Consider the following 17,544-nt stretch of genomic DNA (forward strand, 5'->3'; position numbering starts at 1 on the left):
CGTCCGTCGCGCACGCTACTCCGTGGTTCGGATGCTCTCTAACACTGGGCCGTAAGGCTTTCCCTTCGCCGGCCCTGGAGCGCAGGTATCATGCCCTACGTCGCTAGGTGATGATGGAATCTGTAGATGATACAGCCTGTCTCTCTTTCAACCAAATCGTTTGCCATATCCTTTGACCACGCCATCCAGTATAGTGCGCATCCTCTTGCACCCCTCAATACCCACCGCCAACATACTCTCTAACCTCTCCATTCTGACCCTACTCTCCATGACACAAACAGCAACGTTATCGCTCTCTCCCAGTGTTCCGACCGTCAAGAATGGCAACTCTAATTCTTCCTGGTTGTTCAGATCTAACAACGGATCATCCGCACTCGCATTGTCTGCCGCGCTCGCACTTGCCGAACTTGCCGCCGTACAAGCCACAAGATAATCCGTCATTGGTATTCCAGCGTCGATAAGCGCCAGCGTACTCGCGTTGATACACGCCGCTAACAAACTGCCGTCCTGGCTGATGATGTGCACATTCAACGTGATTGTCGAATGCGGGTAAAGGTGCAATAACAGCACACCCCCAAAGGCCTCCCTCAGACAATGCTCCATCTCGCTTGTCCTTTTGTCACTCTTCCTCTTCCTGCGCTCTACACCAGAGAAGCCAGCAAAATTGATCTCGACTTCCACTTTGGCGAGCTTGTCGGCGCCGCCTCGTTGCCCGCTTTGCTTGCCTTCTGCGGGGCCTGTCACGGATACAAGGATCTTGGTGTTGCCCATCTCTAGGTACGAGGACCCGTCGGCGGCGGCTTGCGTGGAGATTTGCGCGTGGATGCGGCGGAGTTCGTTCCAGCGGCGGCCGTCGAGGCGGAGGAGCGCGAGGGAGTAGGTGCTGGTGTCTAGCGGCATTTTGGCGATGTCGCAGAATGTGGGAGGTATTGATTGTTACGCGACACGAGTTTCGGCTTTAAATTGGGGTTTGGATGTTTGTAAACGTGCAATTGCGCGCGATGATGTAGACGTCAAGGCTCGAGCTCCAGATTTTGGCTGGAAGTTCTTGCAGGGATGCTCTGTTAGTCCCGCCCCGCTTTCACGTGAGAGCGCGTTAGCGCGTTTGTGCAGCTTATTGGCGCCTTCCGACTTCCCTTTCACTCCTGCCTCACGTGCATCTTTCCATGGCAATCGCCGTGGACCGTGACTGTGCACGAGGATGTGATACGATTTCGGTCAAGCGTTGCTGCCAGTGACTAGCTTAACAACTCCTGGTCGCATCATCCATCATGTCATTTCGCGATAAGTCCAAGCATCATGAAAGAGCGATCAAAGCCTTTGGCGAGAGCGGGGAGGACGAGGATGACGGTCTTGACATCATCGAAACATCGCGCAAAGATCTGGACCTTTCGCAGTATATTGACGGTCAGTCGATGCCTTGCACACCTTTGACAAGATGCTGATATCTGATAGTCCTCACACAAAGCCAGACACAGTCGCAGAGGGTAGCTGAAGAATCAACAGACGACGAACAGGACGTGCGAAAGCCGGCGGTGTCACGAGATAGAAGGATATCTACTTCTGGCACCGACGATGCTGATTCAGAAGCTGATTTGTTGGCTGATGAATTCGACACTGGTGCTGCCTACAAGCAGTACAAGGGTCGCAGAACTCACAACCGTAAGCGCGTCGCTGCCGAAACCAACAGGATTCGTGCGGCAAAGAAGAGCAAGGCATCGGCTGCATCAAGTATCGTCGGTCGAAAAGCTCCGCCGAAGAAAGACACGGGATATGGTCCGACGGGATTCACCACCGACTCTTTGGGGGATGACGCAGGTCCTACACCTACTTTCCTAGACGACCCAATTCCTGACTATATCATCTCGCGACAGCGGTCACTGAAGAAGTTGCATGAAGCTGGCCTGCGATGTCCTCCTAGCTATCGACAGGTTGACTGGTCCGATATTGCCGACACCGAAGAGAAGCCATTGCTTCACAAGGACGTCCTGCCGCAACGAGAGAAAAAGGACATCAAACTTCACCAGTCGCATGGTACTATACCCGGGCCCATCGCTCAATGGCTGCGCGACTACCAAGTTGAAGGCGTCCAGTTCCTTCATGACAAGTTTGTCAAGCAGACAGGTGCCATACTTGGCGACGACATGGGCTTGGGCAAGACCATCCAAGTCATCGCATTCCTGACAGCAGCGTTCGGTAAAACGGGCACTGAGCGCGATGCAGCCTGTATGCGGAAGATTCGTCGCTTACCCAAAGAACCATGGTATCCGCGAGTGCTCATCGTGTGTCCAGGTACACTTATGCAAAATTGGGAAGACGAGCTATCAAAATGGGGTTGGTGGAACGTCTCCCGATACCACGGCTCCAGTATAGCCGACCGAAAGGGCGTTCTCGGTGCCGCAGCGAAGGGATCGCTCGAAATCATGATCACGACGTATACGACATACCGCAATCACGAGAGCGAGATTAACATGATTGACTGGGACTGCGTTATCGCTGACGAGTGCCATCAAGTCAAAAGTAAGAATGCTGAGATTACTAAGGCGATGAACAAGATCAACGCGTTGTGTCGTATTGGTCTAACAGGCACGGCTATTCAGAACAAATATGAGGAGATCTGGAACCTTCTCAACTGGGCACGACCTGGTGCATATGGCTCAGCACAAGAGTGGAAACAGAAGATCAGCCTGCCCTTGAAGTTAGGACAGGCTCACGATGCTACCAACGCGCAGCTAGCCGACTCGCGAAGCAAGGCACAGGATCTCGTTCATAACATCCTACCTAGTGTCTTTCTTCGGCGTATGAAGACGCTTATTGCTGATCAATTACCGAAGAAGAGCGATCGCATCATCTTCTGCCAGCTCACCGAGACCCAGGCTGATGCATACCGAACATTTCTCGAGAGCGACAGGTGTGAAATGATACGCAATGCACGAGAAGAATGCGATTGTGGATCTAAGAAGGGTAGAGGATATTGCTGTCATGTCGAATTTGAAGGTGAGAAGTGGTCAAATTACATTTTCCCTGCCATGATCACATTCCAGAAACTTGCGAATCACCTCGGTTTGATAGTACCAATGTCGAGCGAAAACCAGGAGAAGCAAGCTAAAGATCTCCAAACACTGGAGATAGCTTGTCCTGACACGTACAAGAAACTCTACGCGATCCGCGACAACATCTTGAGACAATCCCAGCGAGAGTTTTGTGGAAAGTGGAAGGTGCTGCGGCGACTGCTCGACTTCTGGTACTCAAATGGCGATAAAGTCCTCATCTTCTCACACTCAGTTCGTCTATTGAGACTACTCAGGGGTCTTTTCGATGTTGATGGTACGAAATACAATTTCTCATACCTTGACGGCAGCATGAAGTACGAAGATCGCTCTCAGGCAGTCGCAGACTTCAACGCAGACCCCAATCAATTCGTCTTTCTAATCAGCACCAAGGCGGGAGGCGTTGGTCTGAACATCACCTCTGCCAACAAGGTTGTTGTAATGGATCCACACTGGAACCCAGCATATGACCTCCAAGCCCAAGATCGCGCCTACCGTATCGGCCAAACACGCAATGTCGAGGTCTTTCGCCTAATCTCAAGCGGCACGATCGAAGAAGTAGTCTATGCCCGTCAGATTTACAAGCAACAACAAGCCAACATCGGCTACAATGCCTCTGAAGAGCGCCGCTACTTCAAAGGCGTAATGGACCAGTCCACCAAGAAAGGCGAGTTATTCGGTCTAGAAAACCTCTTCACATTCGAAGAACACAGTGTACTTCTCCGCGACATCATGCATAAGACCAACGTCGCAGAATCAAAAGCCGGTGTCAATGCCTACGACTTCCACGTCGACGAGTCGCAGTTTGACAGCGAAGATGAGGACATTCTGAGCAATAAGAATCTGGGCCTCGATGACGACGCTAACATTGCTGGTATCAAGAGGTTTGCTGATTCATTCTTGGCAAGTGCCAGTGCCAGGGGAAAGAAGGTTGTGAAAAGGAATGGGCCGGATCCGATCAACGCAATCTTAGCGAAAGCTGGTGTCCAGTACACGCATGAAAATTCCGAGGTTATTGGTCGCAGCGAGATGGAAGCGAGGCTGGGCAAGCGCGCACAGGAACTGCGCAACGATGTTGATCTGGGTAATGAACGCGTGTTCCAAGGCACGCAGTCGCAATCTCAATCACAACTGCAGCACCACTCTAGCCCTCTCGATGACTCCAATGATCTTGACAATTCCGAGGCTGATGACGACGAAGACGTTCATATCACGGGCAGTGCGACGAAAGGAGAGTTCAAGATCAATTACAGGTACAGACCTAATGAGCAGGTAAGGAAGAGGCAGTTTTGCAGTATGGCTGAGAGTATGGGGTTTGATGACCCGGCAGAGTTTGCGCTACTGGTTGAGAGTAGTAGCCAGGAAGAGAGGAGGAAGATGTTGGAGAGGTTTTATCGCGGAAGGAGGAGGCAAATCATGGGGAACTTGGGTACGTCGAGTTGATGTTTCAGATCTAGATGAGGCAAGTGCCAGATGATGTCGGCAATGTTGAACAAGAACGCCACGTGTGACCATCTGTCGATGTCGAATTGACAATGATGGTACCATGCTTTGGTCAACCTCCAGCAGGGTGTTCTGGCTTATTTATGCTACGTCGCGGGTATGTGGGTGGCTCACGAGTGCTCCAGGGAGATTGTCCATAGAGAACATGATGTGGAAGTGCATGCCTAACGTTTGGTGTACGATACCTGGAGAAGAGGAGAGACTTTGTCAATATATCCCGGAGGTGCAAACAAAGCTAAGCCCAACGGAGCTAACATCGTTGCACAAAGGGTGCAGGAGAAGCGAAGCTGACCGTGAAAGCGAATGCTCACTGTCCCCATGCGATACAGCTTACGAGGAAAAACAGAATGACTCTTCGGGTAATGGAGAAGACGGAACATGACCAAGGAAGACGGACTATGACCAAGACCGCCAATAGGAGAGCAAAGAGATCTAACCAATCCAAATACACATCGCTAAATACACACCGAACAAAAAGCCTGGTATCTTCCTTAGATGCGAAAACCCGTGCCAAGATCCTACATATCCAAGCCCCAATGCTTTCCATCTCCAAGTTGTTCTTCTGACATAGACCGTTTACATCGTATCCATACAACATCATCGTCCCAAATCGTCTTCCCTAAACATCTTCTTTAATCACCGTCTAACCGTATGCGCATAAATATGTGAATGGGCTGAAACAAGATTGCGCGTTGCATCATCATCATCATCGTCTAACAATCCCCCTCCCATCCCTCCACCGCCCATCACTAACCGTCACAAACTTGACATTTCTTCCCCTACTCTTCACACTCTCCACACCCCCAGCCTCAACCCATCTACCCAAGTTTTTGCACTGACTGACATCAAAGCGTTCAAGATCGCGACATCCCTCCACAACAGCTTCCACACCGGTTCCTGTAACGCGAACACAGCCTCGTACACTGAGATTGCGCAACTCGAGAAGATGCAATGAAATACAACGAAGCGACGTATCGGAGACGGCCGAGCCGCAAAAAGCGAGGTTGAGGTGCGTGAGGGAGGGTAGACCGAGGGCGAGGACTTCGGTTGCGGTATCGGAGAGGGCGCAGCAGAATGACTTTATTATCCTCCGTTAGCAAAAACACACACACACACACACACATTCAATCTGTTTGAAATGTATATAGGATGAGATTCGAGACTTACCAGATCCAGTTCCTTGAGCCCCTTTGCCGCATTCGTAAGATATACAATCGCATTGTCAGTCAGATAGGTGCAATCCGCCAGAACGAGCTTGGTTAACCGTGGAAACGGGTACACACTCCAGTGCTGAAAACCAACGTCTGTGATGGTTGTGCAGCGCGTCAAGTCGATGCTTTCGATGCGATTGGCGGCGTGGACGGCAATGTGCGCCATGCTTCTATCGGTGATGTGTTTGCAGTAGCTCAACGTCAACCTCCTCAACTTCGGGCAGCCGACAACGGTACCAGGTGGTAGCGGTTGCGGGGCAGGTTGGTTTCCCTTTCCTTTCCGGCCGTTGATTTGAGCTTGGTGTTGCGCGTGCGCCATTGCCATCTGCGGTGGCATTTCAGGAACCACCCAACCGATTACACGAGCAAGCAGGTTATCGCCTACTTTTCTGCAGTTGCTGAGGTCGACTTCCTCGAGGCCTTTGGCTTTCTGCACCATTTCTAGGACGGCCGGGCCAGTGATGTCCCATACACTCTTCATGCGCCAGATCCTGACGCTAGGACCGCATGTTTTGGCGAGCTCAGCGAAGCCTTCGTCAGTTACGTGGAAGCAGTTGCTGATGTTGATGTATCGAGGACGGCTGCCCACAAAGGGGCATATTACATCTACTAGCGCTCGGTCCGTGACTTTGCGGTTGTACTTGGTGAGGTCAAGGTCGTGAAGTATGTCCGGTGATTCGGATATTAGCTTGTTCCAATGCGAGGAGATTGCGCGCAACTTCATGAGCTGGTGAATGTCCAGATTTGCGAGAACTTTGACAAGCACTGGATCAGGTAATCTGCCTCTCCCATATATGCTTGGCCTGTTGACAAGCCGAGGGCGCTTGAAGTCAAAGGGCATTTCTGGCGGTGTGGATGCATGCTTCGCTATCGTGAAAGATGGCGACGGGGAAAGGGGAGATCCACCAGGCGATGGGGATTTGGGAAAGTCGGTCTTAGCTGGGCTGGATGGCGAATCGGGCGTTGATCCTGGAGGCGGTGGGGCGAGCGACCCTCTCCTGGATCTCGACCTGACATTGTCGAGGTCGACGTTGAGAAACGGATCAGGATCGAACGGTTCCATCATCTTCTCGTCTCTCCGGGTGGGTGTCACCGGGTTATCGATATCGATTGTGTCATTGAAGGTGACGGTCGGCACGCTCTTCTTGCGTCGTGGTGTTCGTGGTATTATGTGGTCTGCTATTGCCAGGTCGTGGATGTTGGGTGTGCTATTCGCATCGAGCATCTGTACATCATCATCCTTGGCAGTCTGTAACCGCTCTTTGGCAACATTCTCAACTTGCCGACGTACGTCAGGAGTACACTTGTCCCACAGCTGGTTCAACGTGTCGCCACTGATCATCAAACACTCAACGGCCGACACGGAGCGGACCGTAGCCGTGCGGCGTGGCGCAAGCGAGAGACTGACGACTTCGCCAAAGTATTGCCCAGGCTTCAATCGGGCCTTTACCTCCTGAAAATGTTGCTCGCCCGCTGCGATGGATTTCCTACGCCCGGCGTTTGGCGAGGTGTAGCCGTTCTGTTCTGGCATGTTCATGTTGATGACTTCAACTTCGCCCTTGACGATGAAGAAGACATCACGTCCTTGTGTGCCCTGTCGGATTATGTCGGTGAAGGGGTCGAAAGAGCAGGGTTGGGCGCGCATGCCAATGAAGTGTAGGATGTCATCAGGCAGCTCGGAGAAGAGAGGCAGTTCCTTGAGCAGTGGTCTCACGTGTATGCTACCACTTCCAAAGGCACTATGGGCTATGGCTTCAGCGAGACCCGGGCTAGGAGACTTCCTCTTCTTGAAGGCATTGACCTCGCCCTCGCGCAGAGTGCCACTCTCTGCCATGACTACGTCGCCGTCTTCGCGATCGCGCTTGCCCGTTATCTGGCGCATGGGCATGGCGGGCCGTTTGGCTCCCATCTCCGACTTCTTGCGCTGCAAGATGGCCAGTCGCTCCTGTGCCTCGTGCATGATGGCGACCTCGACCTCGGGAAACGCCGGCAGCTCCTTCATGAGATCTTCCTTATTCAGGCGGACGACAAGGGAGCGCATGTTGGCGATGATGGTGGCGGTGCGGGGAATGTCCATGAGGATGCCGATTTCGCCAAAGAAAGCGCCGGGCTTCAGCTCTGCATATGTGCTCTCTTGGTCCCGCGAGGTCACGCGCACAGCACCGCGGACCAGCCAGTACATGGCCTTGCCCGTCTCGCCTTCGGTGAGAATGGTGTCATGAGGCTGGTACAGCTGGGGCTTGAGATGCAGGCCGACCTGTGTGAGGAACGAGTCCGGGGCGGCTTGGAACAGCGGGAAGGAGCGCAGGCGGTCGAGCAGGTCTAGCGGGAGACCCTGGATAGTCGAGGCGGCCAGCGGGGAGGGTCGTATGGGGCGGGCGGGATTGGAGTCGCTGTCGTATGCGCGCACCATGGCAAAGGGATCAGGCACTGGCACGCCGCCATGAGCCCTCACGGGGCCTCCTCCAGGCCTGTATCTGCGCATCGTCGTCTTGCGGTGCGGCGGCAGCGGCGACACCAGAGGCAAACGTCGCGGAGCGAGGGGCAGGTGGCAGACGGTTGGGCAGGGAGCTCGTGCGTGGTGGGGAAGGGGCGGTGGTGTGGTGGTCGGGCAGTCACCAGCTCATGGTGGTGCGTGTGTATGCGCGGTGCAGCTCCTCGAGTGTAGTTGTGCTGCTCGACGGTTGCTCGGCCAAGGAGCGGGATGCAGACGAAGCGCGGCTTGGGGTAGCACAAGGACTGAGCAATGGTGCAGCTGGGCGGGCAGAGAGCTATGGACAAGGGAGCTCGGGAACCTGCAGTGGGTCCTGGCGCGCTGGCTTCTGTGTAGTGTATAATTTCTTGTGACTGAAGCGTGGTGCTCGGAGAGATGATGGATAGACTGCGGGACGAGGCTTGGTCCCGCAACCAGGTGGATCGGTCTAACCTTCTACTACACTTCTCGAAACAGCACGGACAGCCCTAGCTAACACACCGAGTTGAACCTTGCCTCTGCTCCTCGACAGTCACTTGCGCCATGTTGAACACTTCCACGTCCTCACCGCATCCAAGTGTTCAAAACATGTCCACACCCTCTGGAAGTCTTCTAGAATTTCTTTCCCGGCAAAAAGCATAGACATGTGCCTCGTGTATCGGCTATTATTACGAACGACAGCCCACCACCGCACCGACAATCTACCCCTGGCGCCTCCTGTGAACTCCCACCGTCGCGTGGCCCCTCCCCTTCGCATCAGATCATGTCGCAGACAAGGCACGCCCGTCGCACGTCATTCCCGCAACAAACGATTACACCTCCTGCATGTCATCCATTTTTCCCTTAAAAATTACAAAATCCTACAAAGGTATCGTGTCCCAGGTTGCGCCATCATCACTTCATGCCCGAGCCCGGAAATTTCCACCCAAACAAATATGTCGCGCAAGCCGCACGCCGGTCCCAAAAAGCTCCGCTTAGTCCCACGTAAGCTGTCAGCCAGGCTCCACCGCCATGAAGCATGTTTAGTATCTCCTCCGATCATCGCCCTCATATCTGTCATTGTAGTCGTATCTGCTCCTTCTGTCATCGCTCCTTCTGTCATCACGCTCATATCTGTCGTCTCTCCTGCGATCACTTCTGCGCTTGCTGTCATCCGAGTCGTCGTCCCAATCCCCGTTTCTCTGCTGTTCCTTCTTCCTTTTCCGGTCGTCCCAATGGTCCGCCGCTTCTTTTGCACCAACGCCGCCTATAATGGCTCCGGCAATCGTTGCAACGGTATCGTACTTTTTTCCTTTAGTTGCTCGGTTGCCGGCAAAGCCGCCTACCAAAGCACCGCCGACCGTCGCCAACAGCCGGCTCTTCATGTCGGTTGAGCTATCCCTTTCGCGCGAGTTCGACCGACGACGTCGTGATTTTGATCGGCCCTGTCGCTGGGAGCGTGGCGGAGACCATGATGAGCCTCTTCGTTGGGGTGCTGGCCGCACGCCGCCACCTCCGTAAAGACTTTGTTGACCGTATTCAGACTGGGCTTGTTGCTCATATGGCTGTTACACGTTAGCTTGGAATTTGCATGTCGTTGGACTAGGCGCACTGCTACCTGCATGCCGCGTGTATCACCCGGTCCGTCGCGGCCGCGTGGGACTTTGAATCCTGGCCCTGGTGCAGTGTAGCCGTTCTGCTCGGGCTCACGATATCGGTCGTCTCGCCCATAGCGGTCCTGCCGGGAATCTGGCGCGTACATCTCTGGGTCGGAATTGTAGCCGTTTGCGCTTTCTGGTGCAGTGGAGCGAGACGTGTACCCCTTGTCAGGGTGGTTTCCAGGCTGGTTTTCAGGGTGATTTCGCGGCGGGTACGGCCCGTCTTGTGGTGCTTGACCGTGGGTCTTCTGCAGATACTCCCGCTGTCGTTGTTCCAATTTGCGCTTCTGCTTCGCTGTCCTCGGAATCGCTGGTAGACGGTCGTAGGTTTTGTCAAAATGCCTGTCGGCAAATCGGTCAAGACCCTCGAACCCGAGCTCCTGTTTATCAAGAATCGCAAATCAGCAAGACGCACGCTTGAAGGAGATTTCTGCAGGGCCACGCACCACCATCTCTTCTGCCATATTGACTAGACCCTTGCGGTTGGTCTTTCCGGGGGATCCGTGTCGGTGCTACTTCCGCGGACCGGTTATTCGGATAGCAAAAGTAACGAGTGTGCCTACCTAATGGCTCGCCCAGTTCTTTAACGTTGGATTCCATCTTGGCGGAGACCCCATGATGCCTGTTTTCATGGAATTTGGTATGACGTATGGTGGCGCTAACTAGAAAGAAGCTAGACACATGGCATAGCGCTGTCGCTCATCAGGAACGGCTGTCGGCACGCCGGGGTCTAGATGCGACCATTGCGCAGGGTAAGGCGTTCCTACAGCATTGGCGATGCACCCGTGGAGATCTCATTGGAAAGGTGTGACTGAGTTTACAGGAAAGGCAGTCCATAACTTGATCTTCCCCTGCTACACTACCGCATGTTACACTGAAATGCACATCGCTATAGCACATGCAGCTTGCGCTAGCTTCGCAGAGGAACTTGATCATCTCCAAGCGAAACTCACTTGCCAACTAATCCATCTCCCATCTCGTCTCTCACCCATTGATCAACACGTCTCAGCTCTATCAACTTACGATGCTACCTCGAGTCGAAACGAAGGCGGTCGATATCGGGACCTTACTCCAATACACGTTCACTGACAAGCGCATCGCGGTCGAGGCTGTCCAAATGGCAGCTCCGCAAATCGCCTGTCTATACAACAACACCTTTGAGAGCCTTGACAACAACAAGAGATTGTCTGTCCTAGGTGATGCAGTTCTCGCCAAGGTACTCTGCAGCGCCTGGTTTGAAGCTCGCAGTTCGACTGGTAAGGAACACGCTCCCGTTGAGCGCTGCGGGGTACTGACGATCACAGGGCGAGTGCGTTCTCAAGCGCAATGGACACAATTGCGTAACGAGATGCTGAGCAACGATGCGCTGGCTCGCCGAGGATATCAGACTGGCCTCGACAGATGCGTCATTGTGGCTGATAGCACGCCTGCCGTCTCCCCCAGAATGGTCGCGACAACACTCGAAGCTCTCATTGGCGCAGTCTATCAGGACGGCGGAGATGACGCTGTTAATCGCGTCATGCGTTCACTCGGTTTCTTCGACCATACACTCCTAACGGTAACGTCTCAACCCCCACTCTTCCCATCCTGAGCAGTATAACTCTCTATTGACTGACGTGCAAACTTCTAGATCTCGGCCTAGCTGTCTCAGGACTCTGTCAAACGAGCCAACCCCAAATTCTCTCAACGAAAGGCTGGCGCTTCGTTCTACTTCTCACTGCGTTTTGATCTTCGTAAGAAGATTCGAACGCAAGGAAAAGACCATTACAGGGCGCCTCTTCTTCGCTTTGAAAATTTGGGGATGGCTCGATGAGTGGATTCCAGAGACAGCTGTGCCGCACCCGCTTGGATCTACGAGCCTGCGCTCCTGGAGTCTACTGCGCCTTCATCAACTTGGCTCATCTGTGTGGTTCCTGATGCATGTCACAGAATGTTGATCCGTCGTCAAGCATGTAGGTAGCAGTGTGGCAGCCTCATCACATTGGAGCATCATTTGGTGGGAATGAATTAGGTGTAGGAGACGCTCAAGAACAACATTCAACATTGTGTGTCTTGGAAAGGTAGTGGTCCAGGAACTGGCGCATTCAACTGCTGCAGCAATAAATCTTCTTCCTCGTGTCAATTTCTACTTGACTTCAATCTACACACTCGTTCAGTGGTAAAAGTCGAATTTGAGAATAAATCGCACTTTCGCTTAGGCCATCAAAAACCTCTACGGTCTTGGTTTGTATCGTTTATATGCGCCGTGAAACACACAGTAGATTGTGCTTGCGCGACCAATTAGCATTCTAGCTGCGCTGGTAGGAACGGATTAGCGCTATCGCCCGATAAGAGAGCTTGCTCTGCGGCACGGCCTAGGTATACCGCAACAGGGGAGCTAGTGATGCAGCCCTAGCCTCCATGAAACCATCGTGCCTGCTGGTCACGGCTGCATTCGTCTTTCAACGCTTTTCCCTTGGAGCACTTGCCACTAGGTATCATGAATTGCAAGACTACTTTTAGGCGCCTACGCTCGCCAGGTGGGATGACTACCTCCGCCAGATATACACACAGTCCGGCCTTTCGGCCTACGTTGCCAGCGTTCTCGCTTGCGGACAAGACCGCAGTTATCACGGGTGGCGCCAGAGGCCTAGGATTAGCTATGAGCCGATCGCTTGTTCTAAGCGGTGCCAACCTCGCGATTGTCGACATTCACAGTTGGTCTTCTCCCAACCTTTGGAGCACTTGACCGTTATGTGCTGACCATCGTCACCCTGACTTGTAGAAGCGGAGGCTACTCAACGAGCCATGGAGATCACCCAAGAGTTCCGGCAATTGCACTCGGGACAGCCGTAAGCAGTCCGAAGGTTTCCCTCTGCGTTTACGCGTTTACAGTTTCCCACAGGGTCCCAAAGATTACAACGCATTACGCTGACGTTGGGAAGAAATCCGAGGTCGATCAGTCAATTCGCGAGGTACTCGGAGCGCATGACGAAATTACGAATCTAGTTACCTGTGCCGGATATTGTCAGAACGTAGAAGCCATCAAGATGACATCTGAAGAGATAAAGACAATGCTCGGCGTCAATCTGGAAGGCACATTCTACTGTGCCACTGAAATTGCTAGATATTTGATGGCGCGCAACAAGCCCGGAAACATGATCTTCATCGGAAGCATCAGCGGCAGCATCGTCAATGTGCCGCAACCGCAGGCCATGTATAACTCGAGTAAAGCAGCAGTTCGGCATCTCGCGGCTAGTCTAGCCGTTGAATGGGCGAGCAAGAGCATTCGAGTGAACTGCTTGAGCCCCGGCTACATGATCACTGAGCAGGCCATGTGCGTATTCGTGATGGAGTAAGAGACGATAGCTGACAGGGAGTAGGAAGGCGCAGATTCTTGTAGATAACCCAAGCCTAAAGGCCGAATGGGAGTCCAAGATCCCACAGGGCCGCATGGGCCCACCTGAAGAATTGATGGGTACGGTAGCATTTTTGGCATCGGATGCCTCTAGCTACATTACTGGACAAGAGATAAAGGTGGATGGAGGTTACACTGTGTGTTAAGATTGAAGTTCACATTGATGGATCTAGAGCGAATATCCCCAACAATGCCTTTCTGACACCCTCTTACCAAAAAGTCAGCTTATCCGCAACCCAATCTGTTATCGCAAAGAAAATATTATAACGGTGAAAAAAACTCCGGTTCTTCTTGCCGAAGATATCTATCAGATGTGTTAGTTCAAGTCATCGTATCGCCTTCTATCGCTGAAACTTACACATCGGAATTGTTAACGCACAAATGGCGACCTGCACACTGCCGACGATGACAAACAGGTCTTTGATCCCCCCACCTCCACCTCGCCCACTCCGCCGTCCAGCATCAACAATCCAGTCGAAGCCTTTGAATGTCAAGGCGAAGGAGAATATATTCTTGAAAACGAGGAGGCACGTAAAACCCTCGATGGACATGCCGCCTGTACACGTCAGTATCTCAACACACGACACAATCTGGGAGACTTACGATGCGCATCGACAATATATAGCGCGCTGGCAACAGCACCACAAACCATACCCATGACCACGAGCGCGAAGAAGAAATCAGGCCAGAACCACCCGTACTTCCCCGCATCTGCGCTGGTCCAACCGAAGCCGTAGATACCAGCGCAACCTAGTATGAGTTGTGGGATTACGAGTACCATGCGAAACTCAGGTTCGTATACGCCGTTGTTAAGGCGCGTGAGTAGGTTGGCGGACCAGTCGCTAATCAGGCCGGTGAGGGCAAAGCCGAGGAGTGCACCGATGAAGGCACCTGTATACCTTTATAAGGTTATGGAGTCAGAATATGTACGTACAACATAGGGACGGGGTGGATAAGAGAATAGGAAGAAGGAGGTGAGGAGGAGGCTTACATGTATCCTGTTTCCACCTCTCCAAACCAAAGCGGTGGGCCGAGCATAATCGCTGCAAGCACAACACCGATGAGAACCGTGAAGCCGATTAGAGTGCCTTGAATGAGACAAGCCCATAGGATGCCCGGGTGTAGGAACAGTGAGAAAGGACGTAGAAGGAGGTGCAGATATCGCTCATCTGTTTTCCGTCCGTTGAACGGCTTGATACTTTCGAGGAAAGTAGCTTTGCGTGGCGGACCGCCCGTCGATTGCTGGTCTGGAGAATTTTCCGCTCCCTTTTCCACCATATCCCCAGCTGCGTCGTGTTCAAGTGATGTAGTGTTCGGACCTTTGTTCCCCAACATTTTCATTTCTTCTCCATCCAGAACCAGCAAGTTCCCCATGGTGTCGATGTCAAATTTTTCTTCTCTCCTGAACGCCGTTTCGGGGACGAAAAGGATCATCAAGGGTAGCATGACTCCTGCGAATATGGCGACAAAATAGAAGGTCCACTGGTACCCGATTCGATCCGCAATCACTCCTACCAAGACTGGGGTGAGAAACGCGCCCCCGAAGACGCAGAAGTTTGACAGCGCCATGCGAACTCCACGCTCGTGGACGTGATACATATCGCCAACGCTAGCTATAAGTCGACGTGTAACGTTAGTACAGGCTTGGAATAGAATTCAGAGATGTCCACGATTTGCGACGATGCTTGGAGTCGTCTCAGCGGAGCACCATACAGCTGTCACTCCAATGACAGAGGAATCCGGACATCGTCTCAAGCATATACGAAATAGGAAATACCAAACGTACCTACACAAAGAATTAGCATCTACCCAACTCAAGCGCAGAGCCCTCCATTCCTGCCCTTGGAACTCACCATTAACAAGCGCCTCGAATGGCGCTAACCCCACGCCTTGAAACACCCTCGCCCACAGAAATCCACCATAATGATTTCCTATCGCGCCACCCCACACACAACTCACCACCACCAGCACGTTGCCTAGAAGGTACACATGTCGTTTTCCCCAGATACGCGCTGACGGCACGAAAAGAAAGCCCGCGACCCCGACACCCAAGAGGTGGTAGCCGGTCAATAGCGCCATGTCGGTCAAGTCGCGACCGAAGTAGATGGCGAGGGAGATAGTGTTGGCGGCGAGGATGGGAGAGAGGGTGCTTGCGATGACTGACAAGAGGGATAGAAGAAGGAGAATGGTGTCGCGGCGACGAAGAGACCAGTTCTGTGAACGCATCAGTCAACCTTGTTGGACTTACCTAGGCCTCGTTTCGAGACTGGGAGGTTCAAAGGGACGTACAAGCGGATCATTCGGATCATCACTCGGCTGCGGAACAAGCAGTATTTTCCCAGTTTTATCGTACTTCAGATCTGGCCTTCCTGTCCTACTTCCTGCATTTCTTTCTACTTCTCTCCGCTGCTCGCCTTCAAATACCTGCGCGGTCCCAGGGACCCGTTCGAGTGCATGGTCAGCGAGGATGCCGAGACCCATTGTCGCACGAGTTTATGAGCGCCTATATCAACTCAGTTTGATGGTGTGAGGTTTAAGCAGTTACATGATATGTATGCGAAAAGAACAGGATTGGAAGAAAAAGGGAGGGAGGCTGACAGTGAGAGATGCCGGAGGTGTTGGAGGGTCAATAGATCTGGGGTGTGGAGATCGCCCCCCATGGACCGCGGAATCTCAATATGCTTCGGTGGGAGGCAGCCAATGGCAGATAGTGGTGGCGGAGCGCCTTCCGACTAGAGGCCGACAAGGCTTCAAATGTTCAAGACTAAGCCGCACGGGCACCGGATTGGGCACATTATGCGCAAAGACATAGTCATCTTATGGATTATCTACGTCTTCAAGATTTGGGCATTCACATTATATGTGGATAAAGCTAGAGCTATCCAGACCATTTTCTTATGTGAGCATCATATGAACATGGGTATCAGGCTATCTCACGGGCAGGAGGACAAGCGGCTCCTCCACTTCGATTGGGCTCTTATGGATCGCAGCCATCGAGACTCGCAAGGTAATTAGAATTGTGTCTGACGAGAGACCCCGAAAGAGGAAAGATCTTGAAACAAAGCTCCTCGCAAGCCGTCTTTGCGATTGATGGACCATTTTTGACATAGAGAGAGAGAGAGAGAGATGTTATACCCGTGGCAAGATTCAGCAAATGCTGCCTTTATAGTCATCAAGCGTGCTAACGAAGAAGTTTCAAAAAAGTAGGATTATACTAAGGACAAGCCAGGCCATGTCTTTCGCGTGACTAGTCGATTTTTGCGAGAAGAACTCCTCGAGGCACGCCTCGTGAAGCGTTCTAGTCCCCGACGCGTCGGGTGCATGGCTGGAGTTACAGTTCAAGAAGTTGGGTGCTGGACAAGTGTCCAACAGCGTACAGGAATAACCGTTCTTCTCTACAAAGCAGCGAGCAATCCAACCATGGCGACTCCAAGACCGATTCCAGCACCTGCAGTCTGGTAGGGCGCTGCTCCGGTGCTGCCTGCCGCGGATGCTGAAGCGGTCATGGAAGTGCTTCCTGAGGCGGCACTTCCTGAGGAGGTCATGGAGGCGCTTCCTGAAGAGGTCATAGAGGCACTTCCCGAAGAGGTCATGGAAGCGCTAGAGGAGTTGCCCGCAGAAGGCGTTGCGCTGCCAGACGGGCACGAGGGTTGCGTGTTCACATCGACATTCTGGAGGTTGCAAAGTTGGACGGCGAAATTGGTAGTTGCTGTGAAACTTGTTAGCTGGCACAGACTGCGAGATAGCAAGCGACATACTTTGGATATCCGCCTGCGAGCATGTAGCAAACACGCAGCAAGATACATCGTTGATTACACTGCTACCGCAAATGCATGCAATGTCGGCAACACCGCAGCTGCCTAGGTTGCCACCGAAGCATTGTTGCTGTGTCTTCCTTAGCTATCATTCGGTAGTAGTCATTGTCAATTACTCACAGCACATTGCGGGATCTGGTCAAGAAGACCTTGGGCCAGAGCTGTAGAGCTGAATGCAGCGACTGCGGCGATGATGGAGAAGCGCATATTGGCAAACGTTTATTACACGGAAGCGGCTGTAGAATGAGAATAACGAAAGAAATGTGTATTAGACTTCTGAGACAAGATGGAATGAGCGAGGGGAGGCTCGGTTTTTGAAGTTATCCGCGGACTTGTGGCAGCACCCTGAGAGAGACCCAGACTTACAATGGCTGGCTGGATCATCCTTAGCTTCTAGTTGATTGGCTGCTCGTTCCACCATTCGACCTCCGGATTGGCAGGGCTGTCAACATTCAAGC

The 17,544-nt window shown here is 52.7% G+C and overlaps 7 protein-coding genes across 7 annotated transcripts; 2 read left to right on the plus strand and 5 right to left on the minus strand.

Annotated features, from left to right (window-relative positions):
• Positions 1 to 147: 147 nt before the first annotated feature.
• On the minus strand, positions 148 to 900 carry J4E82_007728 (uncharacterized protein; the record flags this gene model as incomplete). Its single annotated transcript, XM_051733970.1, has 1 exon — positions 148 to 900. The coding sequence occupies one exon, from the start codon at positions 898 to 900 to the stop codon at positions 148 to 150; it is 753 nt and encodes a 250-aa protein (XP_051586259.1).
• Positions 901 to 5,259: 4,359 nt separating this feature from the next.
• Positions 5,260 to 8,249, minus strand: J4E82_007729 (uncharacterized protein; the record flags this gene model as incomplete). Its single annotated transcript, XM_051733971.1, has 2 exons — positions 5,260 to 5,631; positions 5,721 to 8,249. The coding sequence occupies 2 exons, from the start codon at positions 8,247 to 8,249 to the stop codon at positions 5,260 to 5,262; spliced, it is 2,901 nt and encodes a 966-aa protein (XP_051586260.1).
• Positions 8,250 to 9,259: 1,010 nt separating this feature from the next.
• Positions 9,260 to 10,338, minus strand: J4E82_007730 (uncharacterized protein; the record flags this gene model as incomplete). Its single annotated transcript, XM_051733972.1, has 3 exons — positions 9,260 to 9,781; positions 9,829 to 10,254; positions 10,321 to 10,338. 3 exons carry the CDS (start codon positions 10,336 to 10,338, stop codon positions 9,260 to 9,262), a joined length of 966 nt encoding a protein of 321 aa, XP_051586261.1.
• Positions 10,339 to 10,991: 653 nt separating this feature from the next.
• On the plus strand, positions 10,992 to 11,465 carry J4E82_007731 (uncharacterized protein; the record flags this gene model as incomplete). The annotated part of the gene is made up of 2 exons (XM_051733973.1): positions 10,992 to 11,130; positions 11,179 to 11,465. 2 exons carry the CDS (start codon positions 10,992 to 10,994, stop codon positions 11,463 to 11,465), a joined length of 426 nt encoding a protein of 141 aa, XP_051586262.1.
• A 1,546-nt stretch (positions 11,466 to 13,011) lies between these two features.
• J4E82_007732 (uncharacterized protein) lies at positions 13,012 to 13,417 on the plus strand (the record flags this gene model as incomplete). The annotated part of the gene is made up of 2 exons (XM_051733974.1): positions 13,012 to 13,190; positions 13,237 to 13,417. 2 exons carry the CDS (start codon positions 13,012 to 13,014, stop codon positions 13,415 to 13,417), a joined length of 360 nt encoding a protein of 119 aa, XP_051586263.1.
• A 63-nt stretch (positions 13,418 to 13,480) lies between these two features.
• J4E82_007733 (uncharacterized protein) lies at positions 13,481 to 15,752 on the minus strand (the record flags this gene model as incomplete). The annotated part of the gene is made up of 6 exons (XM_051733975.1): positions 13,481 to 13,575; positions 13,630 to 13,827; positions 13,875 to 14,170; positions 14,263 to 14,884; positions 15,125 to 15,485; positions 15,561 to 15,752. The coding sequence occupies 6 exons, from the start codon at positions 15,750 to 15,752 to the stop codon at positions 13,481 to 13,483; spliced, it is 1,764 nt and encodes a 587-aa protein (XP_051586264.1).
• A 914-nt stretch (positions 15,753 to 16,666) lies between these two features.
• Positions 16,667 to 17,293, minus strand: J4E82_007734 (uncharacterized protein; the record flags this gene model as incomplete). Its single annotated transcript, XM_051733976.1, has 3 exons — positions 16,667 to 16,980; positions 17,030 to 17,156; positions 17,207 to 17,293. The coding sequence occupies 3 exons, from the start codon at positions 17,291 to 17,293 to the stop codon at positions 16,667 to 16,669; spliced, it is 528 nt and encodes a 175-aa protein (XP_051586265.1).
• Between the last annotated feature and the right edge of the window lie 251 nt (positions 17,294 to 17,544).

The sequence above is a fragment of the Alternaria postmessia genome (genome assembly GCF_024291825.1).
Source record: "Alternaria postmessia strain BMP 2775 chromosome Unknown scaffold_55, whole genome shotgun sequence".
Lineage (NCBI taxonomy): Eukaryota > Fungi > Ascomycota > Dothideomycetes > Pleosporales > Pleosporaceae > Alternaria > Alternaria postmessia.